General features: G+C 42.6%; 1 protein-coding gene across 1 annotated transcript; it reads left to right on the forward strand.

The window, feature by feature from the left end:
- The first annotated feature begins 5,718 nt into the window (after positions 1–5,718).
- On the forward strand, positions 5,719–11,028 carry csrnp3 (cysteine-serine-rich nuclear protein 3). The gene is made up of 4 exons (XM_073474237.1): positions 5,719–5,881; positions 8,154–8,413; positions 8,549–8,845; positions 9,892–11,028. The coding sequence occupies exons 1-4, from the start codon at positions 5,719–5,721 to the stop codon at positions 11,026–11,028; spliced, it is 1,857 nt and encodes a 618-aa protein (XP_073330338.1).
- The last annotated feature ends 2,625 nt before the right edge of the window (positions 11,029–13,653 follow it).

A 13,653-nucleotide genomic window follows, 5' to 3' on the forward strand; every position in this document is an offset into this window, starting at 1 on the left:
ACAGCGAGTTTGCAGCTGGATGTTTTCTGTTTTTTTGCCAGCATTTTTTACATGAACACGGTGTCATGTTCTGCGATTCCATTTGACTTATCCTGGATTCGAGCTTTTATTTTGTAGGGTATTTTTTTTGCTCTCTTGATGCTCCTATTATGTTGTTCTTGGCATCAGATGTTTCCCCCTTTTCCTTCTCCTCACACCCCCTCTCTCTAACTACTCTCTCTCACTCCACCTCTTCCTCATTCTCCCCCTCCTCTTTACTATTCCCCCTCCTCTCTGCATCCCCTCCACACTTATCCATTTCTCCAACATTCTGTCTTCTTCCCTCTTCCTGACCCCCCCATATCTCCTCCTCCTCCTCCTCCTCCTCCTCCTCCTCCCCCATCCTCGCCCTCCTCCCCTTCCCCGGCTCATGTTGGTAAAAATATCTGCAGACAGCAGGAGCAGAGGCACGCCTGACTCTCTCTCTCTCTCTCTCTCTCTCTCAGACATCCCACCCATGTGATCTCACAGGCTGCCTCTGCTCTGCTCCACTCTGCTCCAGTCAGGCTCCTGCCTTTCAGCCGGCTGCAGCTAATGAGCCTTTGTGTGGTCACAGAGAGAGAAAGAGAGAGAGAGAGAGAGAGAGAGAGAGAGGGGAACACAGTGACAGACAGAGTTAAAGTGAGAAAGACAGTCGTCCTGCAACAATAAAAGCATATGGTGCCGACAGTGCAGTCCTGAGCTGGAGAATTTACAGGTCTCTCTCACGCTCCTGCACCTTTTTTTTCTCCCCCTCATGCCCGTGGAGCTCAGGGGTCGCTGCAAGTCAGTAGACTGGAATAAAATGGGAACCTCTTCATTCATCATGTTTTTTTTTTGAATAGCCACATTTATGATTGTGCTCCTGTGCTGCTGTGAGGAGAGGTGAAAGGAGTCACAGTCTTGCCAGTGGATACAGGTCAGTTGTTCCTGTGAGGGCCGGCACACACACACACACACACACACACACACAAACACACACACACACAGAAGTATAGTCTGGTCATTGTGGGACTCATGTGTCATGACTTGCTCCAGATGCCATAGGTTTCATGGCATCACTCGGGATGCGTGTTTTGAGTCCCGTGTTGTCACATCTATTCATTGCGATTGTGGGAACCTTGTGAATGACGAGAGGGGGGAATAATTCAGAATCCAAGTGTGCTGCTGTTGATTAAGGACAAGAGTTTGTCTTCCACAGTTGATGAGAGGCAAACACAGGGAGGGGCTTTCCAAGCTGGCTTTTGCTGCATTATTTTCTCTGGGATTTTCTCCCTTGTACCATAGTGTATGCTGCCCGGCTGTGATTAGTGGTAAGGCAACAGTGGAGACAAAGAGAGAGCTGTTGGAGAGGAGCAACAATCTCTGGTTTTTATTTAGCCACAAAGAGAGAGGTTCACCCTAGATTACCCACAGCTCTGTGGTTAATGATGTCATCCAGTGTCAAGATTTTAACTTTTCATGCTGTCATAACAACATGGAGATGAACCAGTACTGAAAGGACGTGCGATAAATGTTCAGACATCATTTAAGTTGCTCTAACATTGATGCTTTACTGCGGAGAAGCTCTCCATACAGTATGTAACACTGGAGACGCTGTCGTATGAGAGAGCCCTAGTTGTTGAGAGAGTACATTAGAATCTCCATGGAAACCATTTTTGGCATCAAAGCCTAGTGCAGCATCAGCTGAGGGCTAAGCATACAAATAGGTTTCCAACAATGGTATCTAATTAGGACCCTCGCTAGGAAATGGACTGAAATTGCACAGGTCGTTTCTGCTGGAAATTTCCACTCCTATTGGACAACAGATGAAGTGAAATGAATAATCCAGTTTCTTTGCTGATCAATATTTTTATAATATTTTTATAATATTTTTTAGTTCAGGATTAGTTCATTAGTTAAAGGAGACATATTATGCTCATTGTCAGGTTCATAATTTTATTTTGGGTAAGTACTAGAATAGATTTACATACATTAAAGGGGCACTATGTAGTTTTGGGGAAGAAATTCAAACTCAGAATTGCATTATTTACAATATTAATGAGGTAATAATACAAACAAAAAATTTATCCCCAGAACACTGTTTGAAGCTAGAAAGGTGGCAGGGTCCGCCACATATAAACAAAGTAAAACAGCATGAAACTGTGTTGTCCTTTAAGGCCAGTTTGTTTATTCAGTTTATTCAGTCATGAAAACGAAGAGTTTGTTTATTTAGTTTGTTTAGGCATAAAAAATCTTCTGATTAAAATTTCTTCCCCAGAACTTCATAGCGCTCCTTTAATATCACTATGCTGTGTCATATTTACTCAGAAGAGAGAGAAGAATGTTGGTTTCTTGTCAATCTGAAATATCTCTCGCAGATTTCACTTCCAAATGAATTCTTTCTGAAAAGACATGGTTTCCCTGACAGGCTGCTCTCTCCTCCACTCTCTCCCTCTCCCAGATGGAGGATGCCTCACATTCCTCAGTTGTAGGTAGAGTTGTTGACTCTGGAGGGTCTCCAAATGCTGGTGGTGCCATGTCACCGCACTGAACAAGCACAGCCTCCTGGGAACAATGACCCTCTCGCTGGCAGCGCTAGTCCTCTCTGGGTCGCACCTCTTTTCTCTCAGGCAGCATTTGCATCTGTAATGACTCGATAGCGGAGCTCAGATGAAACACTGTGGCTGTCTGTGAATGGAACTCCCCCACAAGCTGCTCTGGCTGATAGACAGAGCGGGGACTGGGCGAAGGAGATGCATGCTGTCTTTACTGATTCCAGTTTCCAAGAAAGAAAGCAGCGAGGGAAAAGCTGCCAGTCATAGCGAACCTCGCTGTGCTACAGCAGCACTGTTGTGTTACTGGGTTTATTTTGAAATGTGACATGACGTTCCAGCTAGTCCTGCAACATTACAATCATTATTACACTTTGAAGAATAATGGAAGGATATAATTCAAAAGGGGGTAAAAGCTGTAATTAAAATTATATATTGTTTGACAGATAGAATGCAGAAGTTATTAGAGGCAGTTCCAGTGTAATGCTGATTAGTTTTAGTGTAGTTGACTGATGAGCTTGTTCTTGTTTATTTGTCTAATTGCTTCATCAGTCAAAGGGAGTTAATGGCCCCTCTCATTTGACATTGAAGTGCTCTGTATCACTCCTGTTACAGCCGCCTCTGTATGAAGAGCTGGAGCCACAAAGATTTACACAGATTTTACTGAAACGCAGGGCTGCGCAGTTAAAGGGGCAGTATGTAAGAATTTTAGATGAAATGTTCAAAAATGAACTAAAATGATCAACAGAATGTGAAGAGTTAGATGTCTATTGTGTGTTGCACAGATATCTACACCCTGGTCCCCGAGCTCCCAGTCCAAACCTCTAGCTGTATGGCTGACTAAGCTCACTAGCTAATGGCAGCTACAGTTAGCAGCAGTAAGCAGTTATTCTGTTGATATTCTGCCCCCAATTTGCTTTGAGTATGAATTAGACAGGTGGCCAATCCTTATATATTGCACCTTTAATCGAAATATTAGTAAAATTGCAGTATAGGAGCACTTTTTGGGGAAGAAAAATCTTTATTGATTGATTTTCATGTCTCAACAAACTCTCTTTGTTTTCATGACTGAGTAAACTGAATAAACAAATCGACCTCAAAGGACAACACTGTTGTACTTTGTTTATATCTGGCGGACCCTACCACCCCTCTGGCTTCAAACAGTGTTATGGGGACCTTATTTTCCTCTGTGGAGGGTTTGTTTACTCAGTTACAGCAAAAGTAAATACTTTTGAGTTTATATTATTACCTCATTGATATTGAAAAATTACATTTCTTTTAGTTTGAATTTATTTTCCAAAACTAAATAGTGCCACTTTAAAGGAGACCTATTATGTTTTTTTTCTATTTTTTTCCTCTCCTTCAGTGTTTTCTATTGGTGTGTGTGACAAAACAAGCATTATAATGAAGAACTAGAGTGCTGCTGAGATGCCCTAGCCTACAAATCCCCAACAATTGTCACATCATCATGTTTTCAATAGTTTTTTCAGTGAAAATGAAAACTGTAATGCAAAAATGTTAATAATAATAATCGTGAAGCATATCACAATAGTAATATCTGTCAAAATGATCTGTGGCAGGGATGTAATCTTTTGGGCCATTTTTGCAATTTATATTTACAATATTTTATGACACATCAGTATTGACTGTAGCAGGTTAAAGGCTACATTATGGCATAGATTTTTTAATTTGCTCTGTGGTGACCATGCATGGGACAATATGACAATTTCATGTCACGATTATCCTGTCCGACATCACTGCGGTTCACAATATTATCCTGAAAACCATCAAAAAATATTCTTGAAACTCTTAAAGGTGCAATATGTCAAATTCATACTCAAAACAAATAGGACGCAGAATATCACGAGAGTAACCGCTAGCTGATGCTAACTGTAGCGGCCCTTAACTAGTTACCTCAGTAAGCAGTGCTAGCAGAGGGGCTTTGGACCGCGACAGACTGGGGCTAGCTGGTTAGCATGCTAGCTTCAGTAGATATCTCCGCAACACACAATAGACATCCTGTCAAAACTGCTATTTATTCAGATTCTGATGATAATTTTAGTAACATTTTCAACGTTTTCAACAGAAATTCTTAAATATTGCCCCTTTAAAATTACACTAAAACATACTGGGATCACTTTAAGCTTTGTTGGGAAACAAATAGTTTTATTGCATCACAGATATGACACATATCTTCTTTAGTGAAAAACAATCAATCAAAGAATCTTACATAGGTAATCATAAATCATGATGTCTTCCTGCACAAATAAAGGATAAATAAATGGTGGTAACCACGTCTCCCTGTCATTTTTAGTTTGGAATCCGTAGTATTCAACATAATTTTGTGGGGGATACAATGTGCAAGTCATGCCTTCAGCAATGGTAAAAGGCTGAGGCAGTTAAAAATACATTTGTAAACCAATACAGGTCTGAACGTCAGCGAGCTAGACAGCTTTTTCAAGTCATTCATGTGAGGTTATCCACGATAATGCCAATAATTAAATTTCACCACGATCAACTTGAGTGTTTTTTTTATCACGATCCGCCATAAAATCTTTTATTGTCCCGTCCCTGGCAGTGACTGTGGCTTCATTCACTTCATTCATTTTCTGTAGGAAGCTTCTGACCGAACAGAAGCTCATTACAGACACACAGGATGTCACTGTCAACAACAGCTTCACCTATTCTTCCTCTAGCTCTGGATGATGTGTGATATATGTACAAGTCACTTTGTGTCGTGCATTAAGGTGTTTTTTCAGATGTTTTTTCCATATAAGATGCAGTAATTTACCCTTTTGTACATATTTTCACCCTGACCAGGAGCAGTTTTGCTCCAGTCTCTGTTTTTCCTTCAGCCTTTCAATCAAACACAGTAGAATGAACTTCCTGTAAAGCAGAAGTAGTATGTAATTAGCAGCTTTCTCCTTCCTTCTCAGCTCCTTTGTGCCAAGGTGATCAATCGCTCAGGGAGCCCCCGGGAGCCGGGGTAGCGGCAGGAGTGATTGTATGTGTGTGTGTGTGAGGGAAGGGAGGGAGGAGGGAGGAGGGGGGAGGGTTAGGGAGTCTGGGTCTCATTGCTAATTGAGTGTACTGAGGATTATGAAGGCCCTAAACTGGATATTAAATAATGTCTGGCCCCTCTGCTGTCTTTGGGTTTCAGGTGCAGATGCGGCGGGCCATGAGCGGAATACTGAAGAGGAAATTTGAGGAGGTGGAAGCCTCCTCCTCCCCGTGCTCTTCCTTGCGGGAGTCTGATGATGAGGTCTCCTGCAGTGAGAGCGGGGATAGCAGTGACAGTGTCAACCCCTCCGCCTCGGGCCCTTTCACCCGTGAGTGCATGCGCCTTTTAAATTCATCCACCCTGCTCGGTGTGGCTAACGTGGGCTATTGACAGTAAGATTGATGTCATCATTCCATCTCGAGGAAAACAAAGCTGAAGCACTGAGAGGGGTTTCTAATCAAGACAAGAATAACAGTCGGAGGCAAGGCGGATTTTTGTAGCTTACAATCAGTGCAGGTCAAAGAAAACGGATCTGCATGTCTGTTGATAACGTGAATTTACAGTCAAGGCTGTGCAGAGGAGAGGAGAGGAGAGGAGAGGAGGCTGGGTGATGCCGAGAGTCTCATGCTGTAATAAAGGAGAAGGATGCGCAGGCAGCCTCCCTCATTAGGAACAGCGTCAGTGTAAAGGCCGAGCCAGATGAATGAGCTGATGCAGGCTCAAGCTGTGAGTGTGCAACACTGTTGGTACTGTACATGTAAATGTACCACTCTCTAAGAACACTGAATGGTCTTTAGACGGAGCAAATCATATTTGGATTAACAAAAGACATAACCTCAGAATCCGACATGATGCCTGGTGGGTAATAAATTATTTTAAATACTGATAGATACGTAGATTATTTTCTCGATCAATCAATTAACCACTTGTTCTATAAAATGTCTAGTAGTGGGAAATGCACATTTTCCTCAGGCCTAACGTCTTTAAATGTCGAGTTTTGTCTGACCCGCCTAAAACTTTTCAGTTTATAATCATTCACAAACAGAGAAAAGCAACACATCTTCGCATCAAGTTGTTTCAATCGTGTTTTAACTTATCTGTAAAGTATTTTGTTTAGTTTTACTTGTTGAGAAAAGGTGCTACACAAGTAAAGATTATTATAAAATGCTTCGAACGTGCTCTGCTACTGAGAGATTCCACAGTTTTTAGACAGCACCTCAACTCGCGCTGACTTTGTATTAAAGAATTCAGTCTGAATGGAAGATAAACCAGCCAGAACAGACAAGTCTCCTCAGCGGGGTTGAAAAGGACACTGAAGTCATGACTAATAAATAACACAGCGCACGTGTGTGAATCTCAATATAAAAAAAGATGAGACAGACTGTGAATGAAATAGATAACGCAGTTGTAGCTTATTAATCTTTCAGGGGGGGGATTATGAAAGCATCCAGATACTCGGTGCCAAAAAATCTTAATACAAGAAGCAAAGAAAGGGGGTCACGTTTGGACAGCATGCGCGTTTGTGAGCGCATACACTGAATTTGATGATTTTATTATGATGTTATTTATCAGTGTGAATGACACGCAGATGGGTGACAGGGCCCGCTCCCTGCAGCCAGACATAAGTAGGGTGCTGACTCCCCAGAGGCTGAGCGTGGCCTCTGTGTCAGCTGCAGCTGCTGGTGGATAACAGCATCGAGGGAGCTGCGCAACATGAAGACGCCTCTCCTGTGAAGTGACATGTGAATGTACAGTGATTGACTGCCTTGGCAGAGAGATGAAACAATTAAGTCCTGATTGGTTTGACACCCCACACTGTTGTGTTAGAGGGAGGAGAAAAAACATCTGTAATGTGTTTGTTTTGTCTGAATCTCAGAATTTTCTTCTTGCTGGCTTTCTTAAAAAAAAGGGGGGAAAAAAACTGTTTACATAGACCTTAACATCTGTTCCGCTGTTTTGACACCTAAAAACAGGCTGATAGCTGTTTGCATTTCTTAATGATGCTCGTCTCTGCTCTGGTCTGACAGCTCTACATCCCTCTTGCGTGGTGTGGCTAGCTGTCTGAACCAGATGGTTTCTATTTGTCCTGTCTGTCTGATACGGGGTGAATGCTGGGAACACTGCTTCTGTGAACCAGCACTCTTCATCTCCGGGCCAGGCAGGGGATTATTTATGCTCCACCGTTGCCCTCCTCTCCGCCCCTCCCTCTCGTAGAGCGCTCCTTAAAAAGACACACCGAGGACTCGCATGCAGAGATGTGATGAAATCCTTCCCTACAAAGCTGAGCTAAGATATGTAGAGGGAGCTCGCTGCAAAGCTGGCAAGGAAGAATTCCTCATATATTTCGGGCGTTTGAGGACAATATTTTCTGCTAGCGTGTCCCACATTTTGCCATAAAAACGTCACTTATCTTAACAGGCTTTACATGGCTATAAAACAGTTGTTCTCCAACATGAAAGAATGTAGAAATGATAAGAATAACGTGTTCTTGACTTAATTCTTTCCACAATGGATTAAAGAATTGTCAAAACAGTTTACAACCAACATGACATGTTAAGAAAAAGAGTTACATGCCACGGTTCCCTTTTTTCCCTTTGCAGCTGACTCAATCTTGAAGAGAGAGAAGCGCCTGAGGACACGAAGGGTGCATTTTGAGAATGTGACAGTGTACTACTTCAGCCGGCGGCAGGGCTTCACCAGCGTGCCCAGCCAGGGAGGCAGCACGCTGGGCATGTCCAACAGGCACAGCTGGATCAGGCAGTACTCCTTGGGTGAATTTGCCCTGGAGCAGGAGAGGATCCACAGAGACATGCTCCGAGATCATCTGAAGGAAGAGAAACTCAACTCAATCAAACTCAAGGTAGATCATCTGTGAAGGATTGCATAACCATCATCTTTTAACAGATATCAGTGGTAGGAATTTCAAAGGAATTTGGCCTGAAAGATTTGGTTCTCTTTAAAAAATGTCTCAGACGTGTTTCCTTCTTGTATTCAGCTGACTAAAAACGGCACCGTGGAGTCTGAAGAGGCCAACACGCTCACGGCGGAGGACATCTCCGACGACGACATCGATCTGGACAACACAGAGGTAGACGAGTACTTCTTCCTGCAGCCTCTTACCACTAAAAAGCGTCGGGCACTGCTGCGCTCCTCCGGGGTGAAGAAGATTGACGTGGAAGAGAAACACGAACTGCGAGCTATCCGGATGTCCAGAGAGGACTGCGGCTGTGATTGCCGCGTCTTCTGTGACCCGGAGACCTGTGCCTGCAGCATCGCAGGGATCAAGTGCCAGGTAAATCCCATGACGTGCATGAGTTTCAGCTTCATCCTCGGCGCTGTAAACAGAAAAACAGACTGTACATTTAAAGAGAAGGATTAAAGACTGATACCATATATTAAAGGGGATTCATTATACTAATTTCTAGCTCTGTATTTTGTATTCTGGGGAAACAAACTGTTTTAGCTCCTGTCTCTTTCATGCCCCCCTCCCCAAAAGCCCACTTTCTTCTAATTGAATGAACTTCTGGAGGCCTACTGAGGGGGCAAAAGACCGTATTTACACGACGGCCATTTTCCTGACATCATGATCGGGGTGGGAAGCTCAGACTTTGTACTATTGTGCTCCAGGTTGCAAGTCAAACTTAGAGGAATCTGACAAATTGTTATCATTTCACCACTTCTTAATTGATCAGCATCTGGAAATATGGAATGGATAGTGAAAATCTGGGACATCGGGTCATATTTCAATGTAAGACAACATATTTGATAATCCATTGGATCGCTAACTACACGGCTAACTGAGCTAACTAGCTAATGGCTGCCACAGTTAGTGATTACTTATGCAACAAGTAAAGATATCTGTCAATCAGGAAACTTAGAAACTCACAAAAATTCAGACAGAGCAGCTTGAGGGAGAACCACAAAATATTTTCTCCATGAATATGATCCAGATCAGAGTCCTGGTCGGACCTGCTGTAAATCGCCTCCATACAAATAGTTTAAAGTTGTTAATGCAGTTAAAAAAACACCAACAAAAGGGTCAGACGACAGGTTGTACTGGGGGCGTGGCTAAGGGCGGTGTCTGTAAAGTTGTGTCATCACAACCTTACAGAAGTCCCGACTTCTCATTTAAAGGCACAGTTACTGAATACGAGCCGTGTGCATGTCTCCATAGATTAGGCGTTTTGATACTTTCACAGTGTTTAAATAGCATCTAGACCTGCTTTATAATCAAAAAGACATGGGAATCTCACTTTGTACAACATGGGACCTCTAGAGAAAGAATTTCACATCTTTGTCATCCAATGAATCGCACACTAAATATGATGTTTTCCTCAGGTGGACCGCATGTCATTCCCATGTGGCTGCACAAAAGAGGGCTGCAGCAATTCAACTGGCCGAGTGGAGTTCAATCCCATCCGTGTTCGGACCCATTTCTTGCACACCATAATGAAGCTGGAGCTGGAGAAGAGTCGTGAGCAGCAGCAGGCGTCTCCAACCAACGGTTACCGTGGTGAGACTAACGACCTGGGAAGCGGAAACCCTCTCGTTCAGTCCCAGCACCGGTTGGAGTACTCTCTGTCGGACGCTGTTCCGCAGACAGCCAGCATGCACCTGCAGGCTTCGGACGAGATGGAGGAGACGCTTGATGACGAAGACGAGGAAGAAGACGATGAAGACGAGGAGGAGGAAGAGGAAGAGGAGAATGAAGACGACGACGAGGATGAGGAGGATAGCAGCAGCGTTTGCAGCGGGCTCTCTGACTCCAGCACCCAAAGCTTAGCCAACAGCGACTCTGAGGACGAGGAGGACGAGGAGGATGAAGAAAAGCCGGAGAGCTTTCAGGACGACATGACAACCCCGCCAGCGTCTCACACTGAGGTGGTGCCGTTGTCCTCTGTGCTGTGTTACAGCGATGGCTCCGTGGCGCATGACAACCACATGAACGGAAACACTTATTTAATGAACTCCTCTTCGGCTGAGTACTATCAGCTGGGGAGCTCCAGTGCCGTCTCTAATGGCCAAACCAGTCAACCCAGTAAACCCTACGGGGAAGCCTTAGCATTCCAAGATCCAGTCGGAACGACCAACGGCAGCGCGGCCCAAGGACCCTTCAACCTGTCTGCTGAGCAGTACACAGACTACTCGAATCAGGCCGAGGACCAATATGCAGCTAATCACCATTTTGCTCTCACCAATGGCACTACCGCCACCCCGCTGACCTGCTACGCACCTGATCAGGAGAAGAAGGTGTCGTCGAAAGCAGCGTTTGCGGAGCAGCCGGACAACCAGACCCAGACGCAGTTTCAAAACTACCTGAACAATAACACGCAGGGTTCCTACAACTCGTGCGTGACCGCTGATCAGCCACAGCAAGAGTCCAGCGTTAACGGACATTCTGACCTGACCTTACTAGCAAACAACACTAAGAACCTCCCTTTACCAGACCATTGCCCCGAGGTCGCAGCCATTTAGTGGGCCTCGACTTTTGAAGTGTTCTTTCTTCTGTTATTATGTCTTAACTTGAGCCTGGCCAAGCGGCATTTTAAGGGATCATAATCATGGCCTTTTTGCATCATCTGACCTTAAATTTCAAAGCAATTTACAGCACCGTGGTACATTTACATCTGTAACTATAAAGCCATAGGTTCATGGTGGAAATGTTTTTCGAGGAATGATTCGCTCCGCTGCTTCACTGCAAGATGGATCAGTTAAAAAAACACATAAAACATCAGTTACGTCATGCTGTGCAATGTATCTTGTAATTTCAGATGTAAAGTTCTAGTTTTACGCAGATATTGTACTGTAGATGGAACTTTTCTATGTCTACTGTATGTGTCAAATGTGCAAAAAAAAAGTTTATCGTCAGTTTATTTATTGTTTCTGAATTACGTGTATACTTCTATATTGTAAATGTTTTGATAACAATACGCATGCTGTTTTTTGGGGGGAATCTTCGTTAACATTTAGGGGGAAAAATTGCCATTGTTTTATATGAAAATGTGTTGTATACATTCTTCGTTTGTCACTATTCTATGCTTTTCTATGATTTTGAAAAGCATGAAAAAGCCTGAATTCTTATTTGTATGTTTAGAATATCGGTAGCAAAAAATGTCAGAAATCAATTCACAGCCTTTTGCACTGACGTGTGGGGGTCCAGTGGCATGCAGTTGGTTTTAACTGATGGAAAAATACGGCCCCTTCTTTTGTCCTCTACTGCGCACTCCTTAGAATAACTTGATTTGCGGGTGTCACTACAAATCAAGATTTATTCTTAGAAGTGTTTTATTGATACAGGGATATTAATAAAGTAGCACTTTGACATATCTCCAAAAAGTATGAGAAGAACAGATCAAGATCAAAAACCATCAATAACCAGGCTCCATCTAATTACTGGAGACAAAATATTGACACAAATTAAAGGTGCAATATGTAAGAATTTTAGTTTGAAACATTCAAAAATTAACTAAAATCAACAGAATGTGAAGAAATAACAGTTTTGGCGTTTATGTATTGTGTTGCAAAGATGTCTAGTAAAGTTAGCATGCTAACAAGATAGCCCCAGGCCTGAAAGCCTCTTTCTCCCAGTGGTCCAAAGCTCCTGTGCTGTAAACACCAACACTCCCCTGGTAGAATGGTTAGCTGCATGGCTAATTGAGCTAACGGGCTAACAGTAGCTACAGTCATGGATGTATAATTAGAGTACAGTTAGCAGTAGTTAGCAGTTACTCTGGTGATATGCTGCTCCTATTTGTTGGGAGTATGAATTCAACAGATGGCCAATTCTTACATACTGCACCTTTCATGTGTCAGTATTTAAAGGTGCAAAATGTGAGAATTTTTTATTAAAAAAATGTATTATTAATTTATTAATTTCATTAAAATTGGCAACAACATCTGATGTTGGGGTTAGGGTCAGGGGTCTATGTATTGTTGAAGAGATAAATACTGAAGTTAGCATGCTAATAAGCCAGCTCTGGCACGTCACAGTCCAAAAATCCTGTGCTAGCAATGTAAACACCAACACTCACAGTCCAGACTGCTAGCTGCATGCTAACTGAGCTAACTACCTAATGGCAGACACACTTAGCAGCAGTTAGCGGTTACTCCAGTTCTTACAAATTGCACCTTTAACTAATTAACTGGTTATCGGATTTCTGTTTAAGCTTCATTCGTCTAATATAGAGATTTTCATTTATGTGGATCTGAGAATGATGTCAATTTGTTCTATTGAAGTGTTTAGTGCAATAGTTTGAGGGTTTTTTAATAGGCATTTCCCTTTTAGAGAAAATCCTCAGTAAAGTGGACTGAGGTTACTTTTAATTGACTGTCATGGTACTTAATTTCGTACTCCGAGCACCATTGCTTTGCTAAAACAAAAAAACAAAGATGCCACTGTTTTAATAACTGTATATGGGGGGAAACAAATGTTCAAGGTTGACAATCAAAGCTTACTATCAAACTTGAGTCATATCAGTATTTAATAGCCACACAATACGACTATTGAGTCCCATGAGCCTTTGAAAATAACTAAACAGGATGCTAGGATTTTTTTTTACTACCAAAAAAAATCTGTAAATAACCTTTTAACAAAAAAAGGGAATTTAAATGACTGCTCACCAATTTGGGGGACTGCAATAATTGAGCGAATAGCATAACTGTAGTACGATGCTGAAATTCTTTACCTTGAGCTCTTTGCTCCTGCATGAGTTCGGATATTTGTCCCTCTTCCAAGCTTGCAAATATCTGCCCATATTTAATCGTCACAAGGGTCAGTACCGGAGTCTCGGGGTATGACTGGGACCTCTCATGCCACCACGGTGGTACAAAGGAAGTGTACAGACTGCTTTCAGGCAATCAGTGGCATCAACATGGCCTATAGTACATATTAATTGTGCCAAAGCATACAGTGTGAGAAGGCTAGATACAACAACACTGCATCCAGTTTAAGAAATCCTGTGTTTAATTTTAATTTCCAGTATTTATTATGAATGATATAATGAAATGTGTATTTATTGTGGTTTACTAAAAGTCTGTATTGAGTAAATTGATTCACTATCTTAAAATTGACTTTTGTTTCATGCTGGTTGTGAGTTGTAA

The sequence above is a fragment of the Pagrus major genome, chromosome 9, assembly GCF_040436345.1.
Source record: "Pagrus major chromosome 9, Pma_NU_1.0".
NCBI classification, from domain to species: Eukaryota; Metazoa; Chordata; class Actinopteri; order Spariformes; family Sparidae; genus Pagrus; species Pagrus major.

Excerpts from the sequence above, each read along its gene's own strand:
- csrnp3 (XM_073474237.1), top strand. The coding sequence starts at position 5,719 with ATGCGGCGGGCCATGAGCGGAATACTGAAGAGGAAATTTGAGGAGGTG. Across the intron at positions 8,414-8,548 it reads TCAACTCAATCAAACTCAAG|CTGACTAAAAACGGCACCGT; the intron begins GTAGATCATCTG and ends TCTTGTATTCAG. Across the intron at positions 8,846-9,891 it reads TCGCAGGGATCAAGTGCCAG|GTGGACCGCATGTCATTCCC; the intron begins GTAAATCCCATG and ends TGTTTTCCTCAG.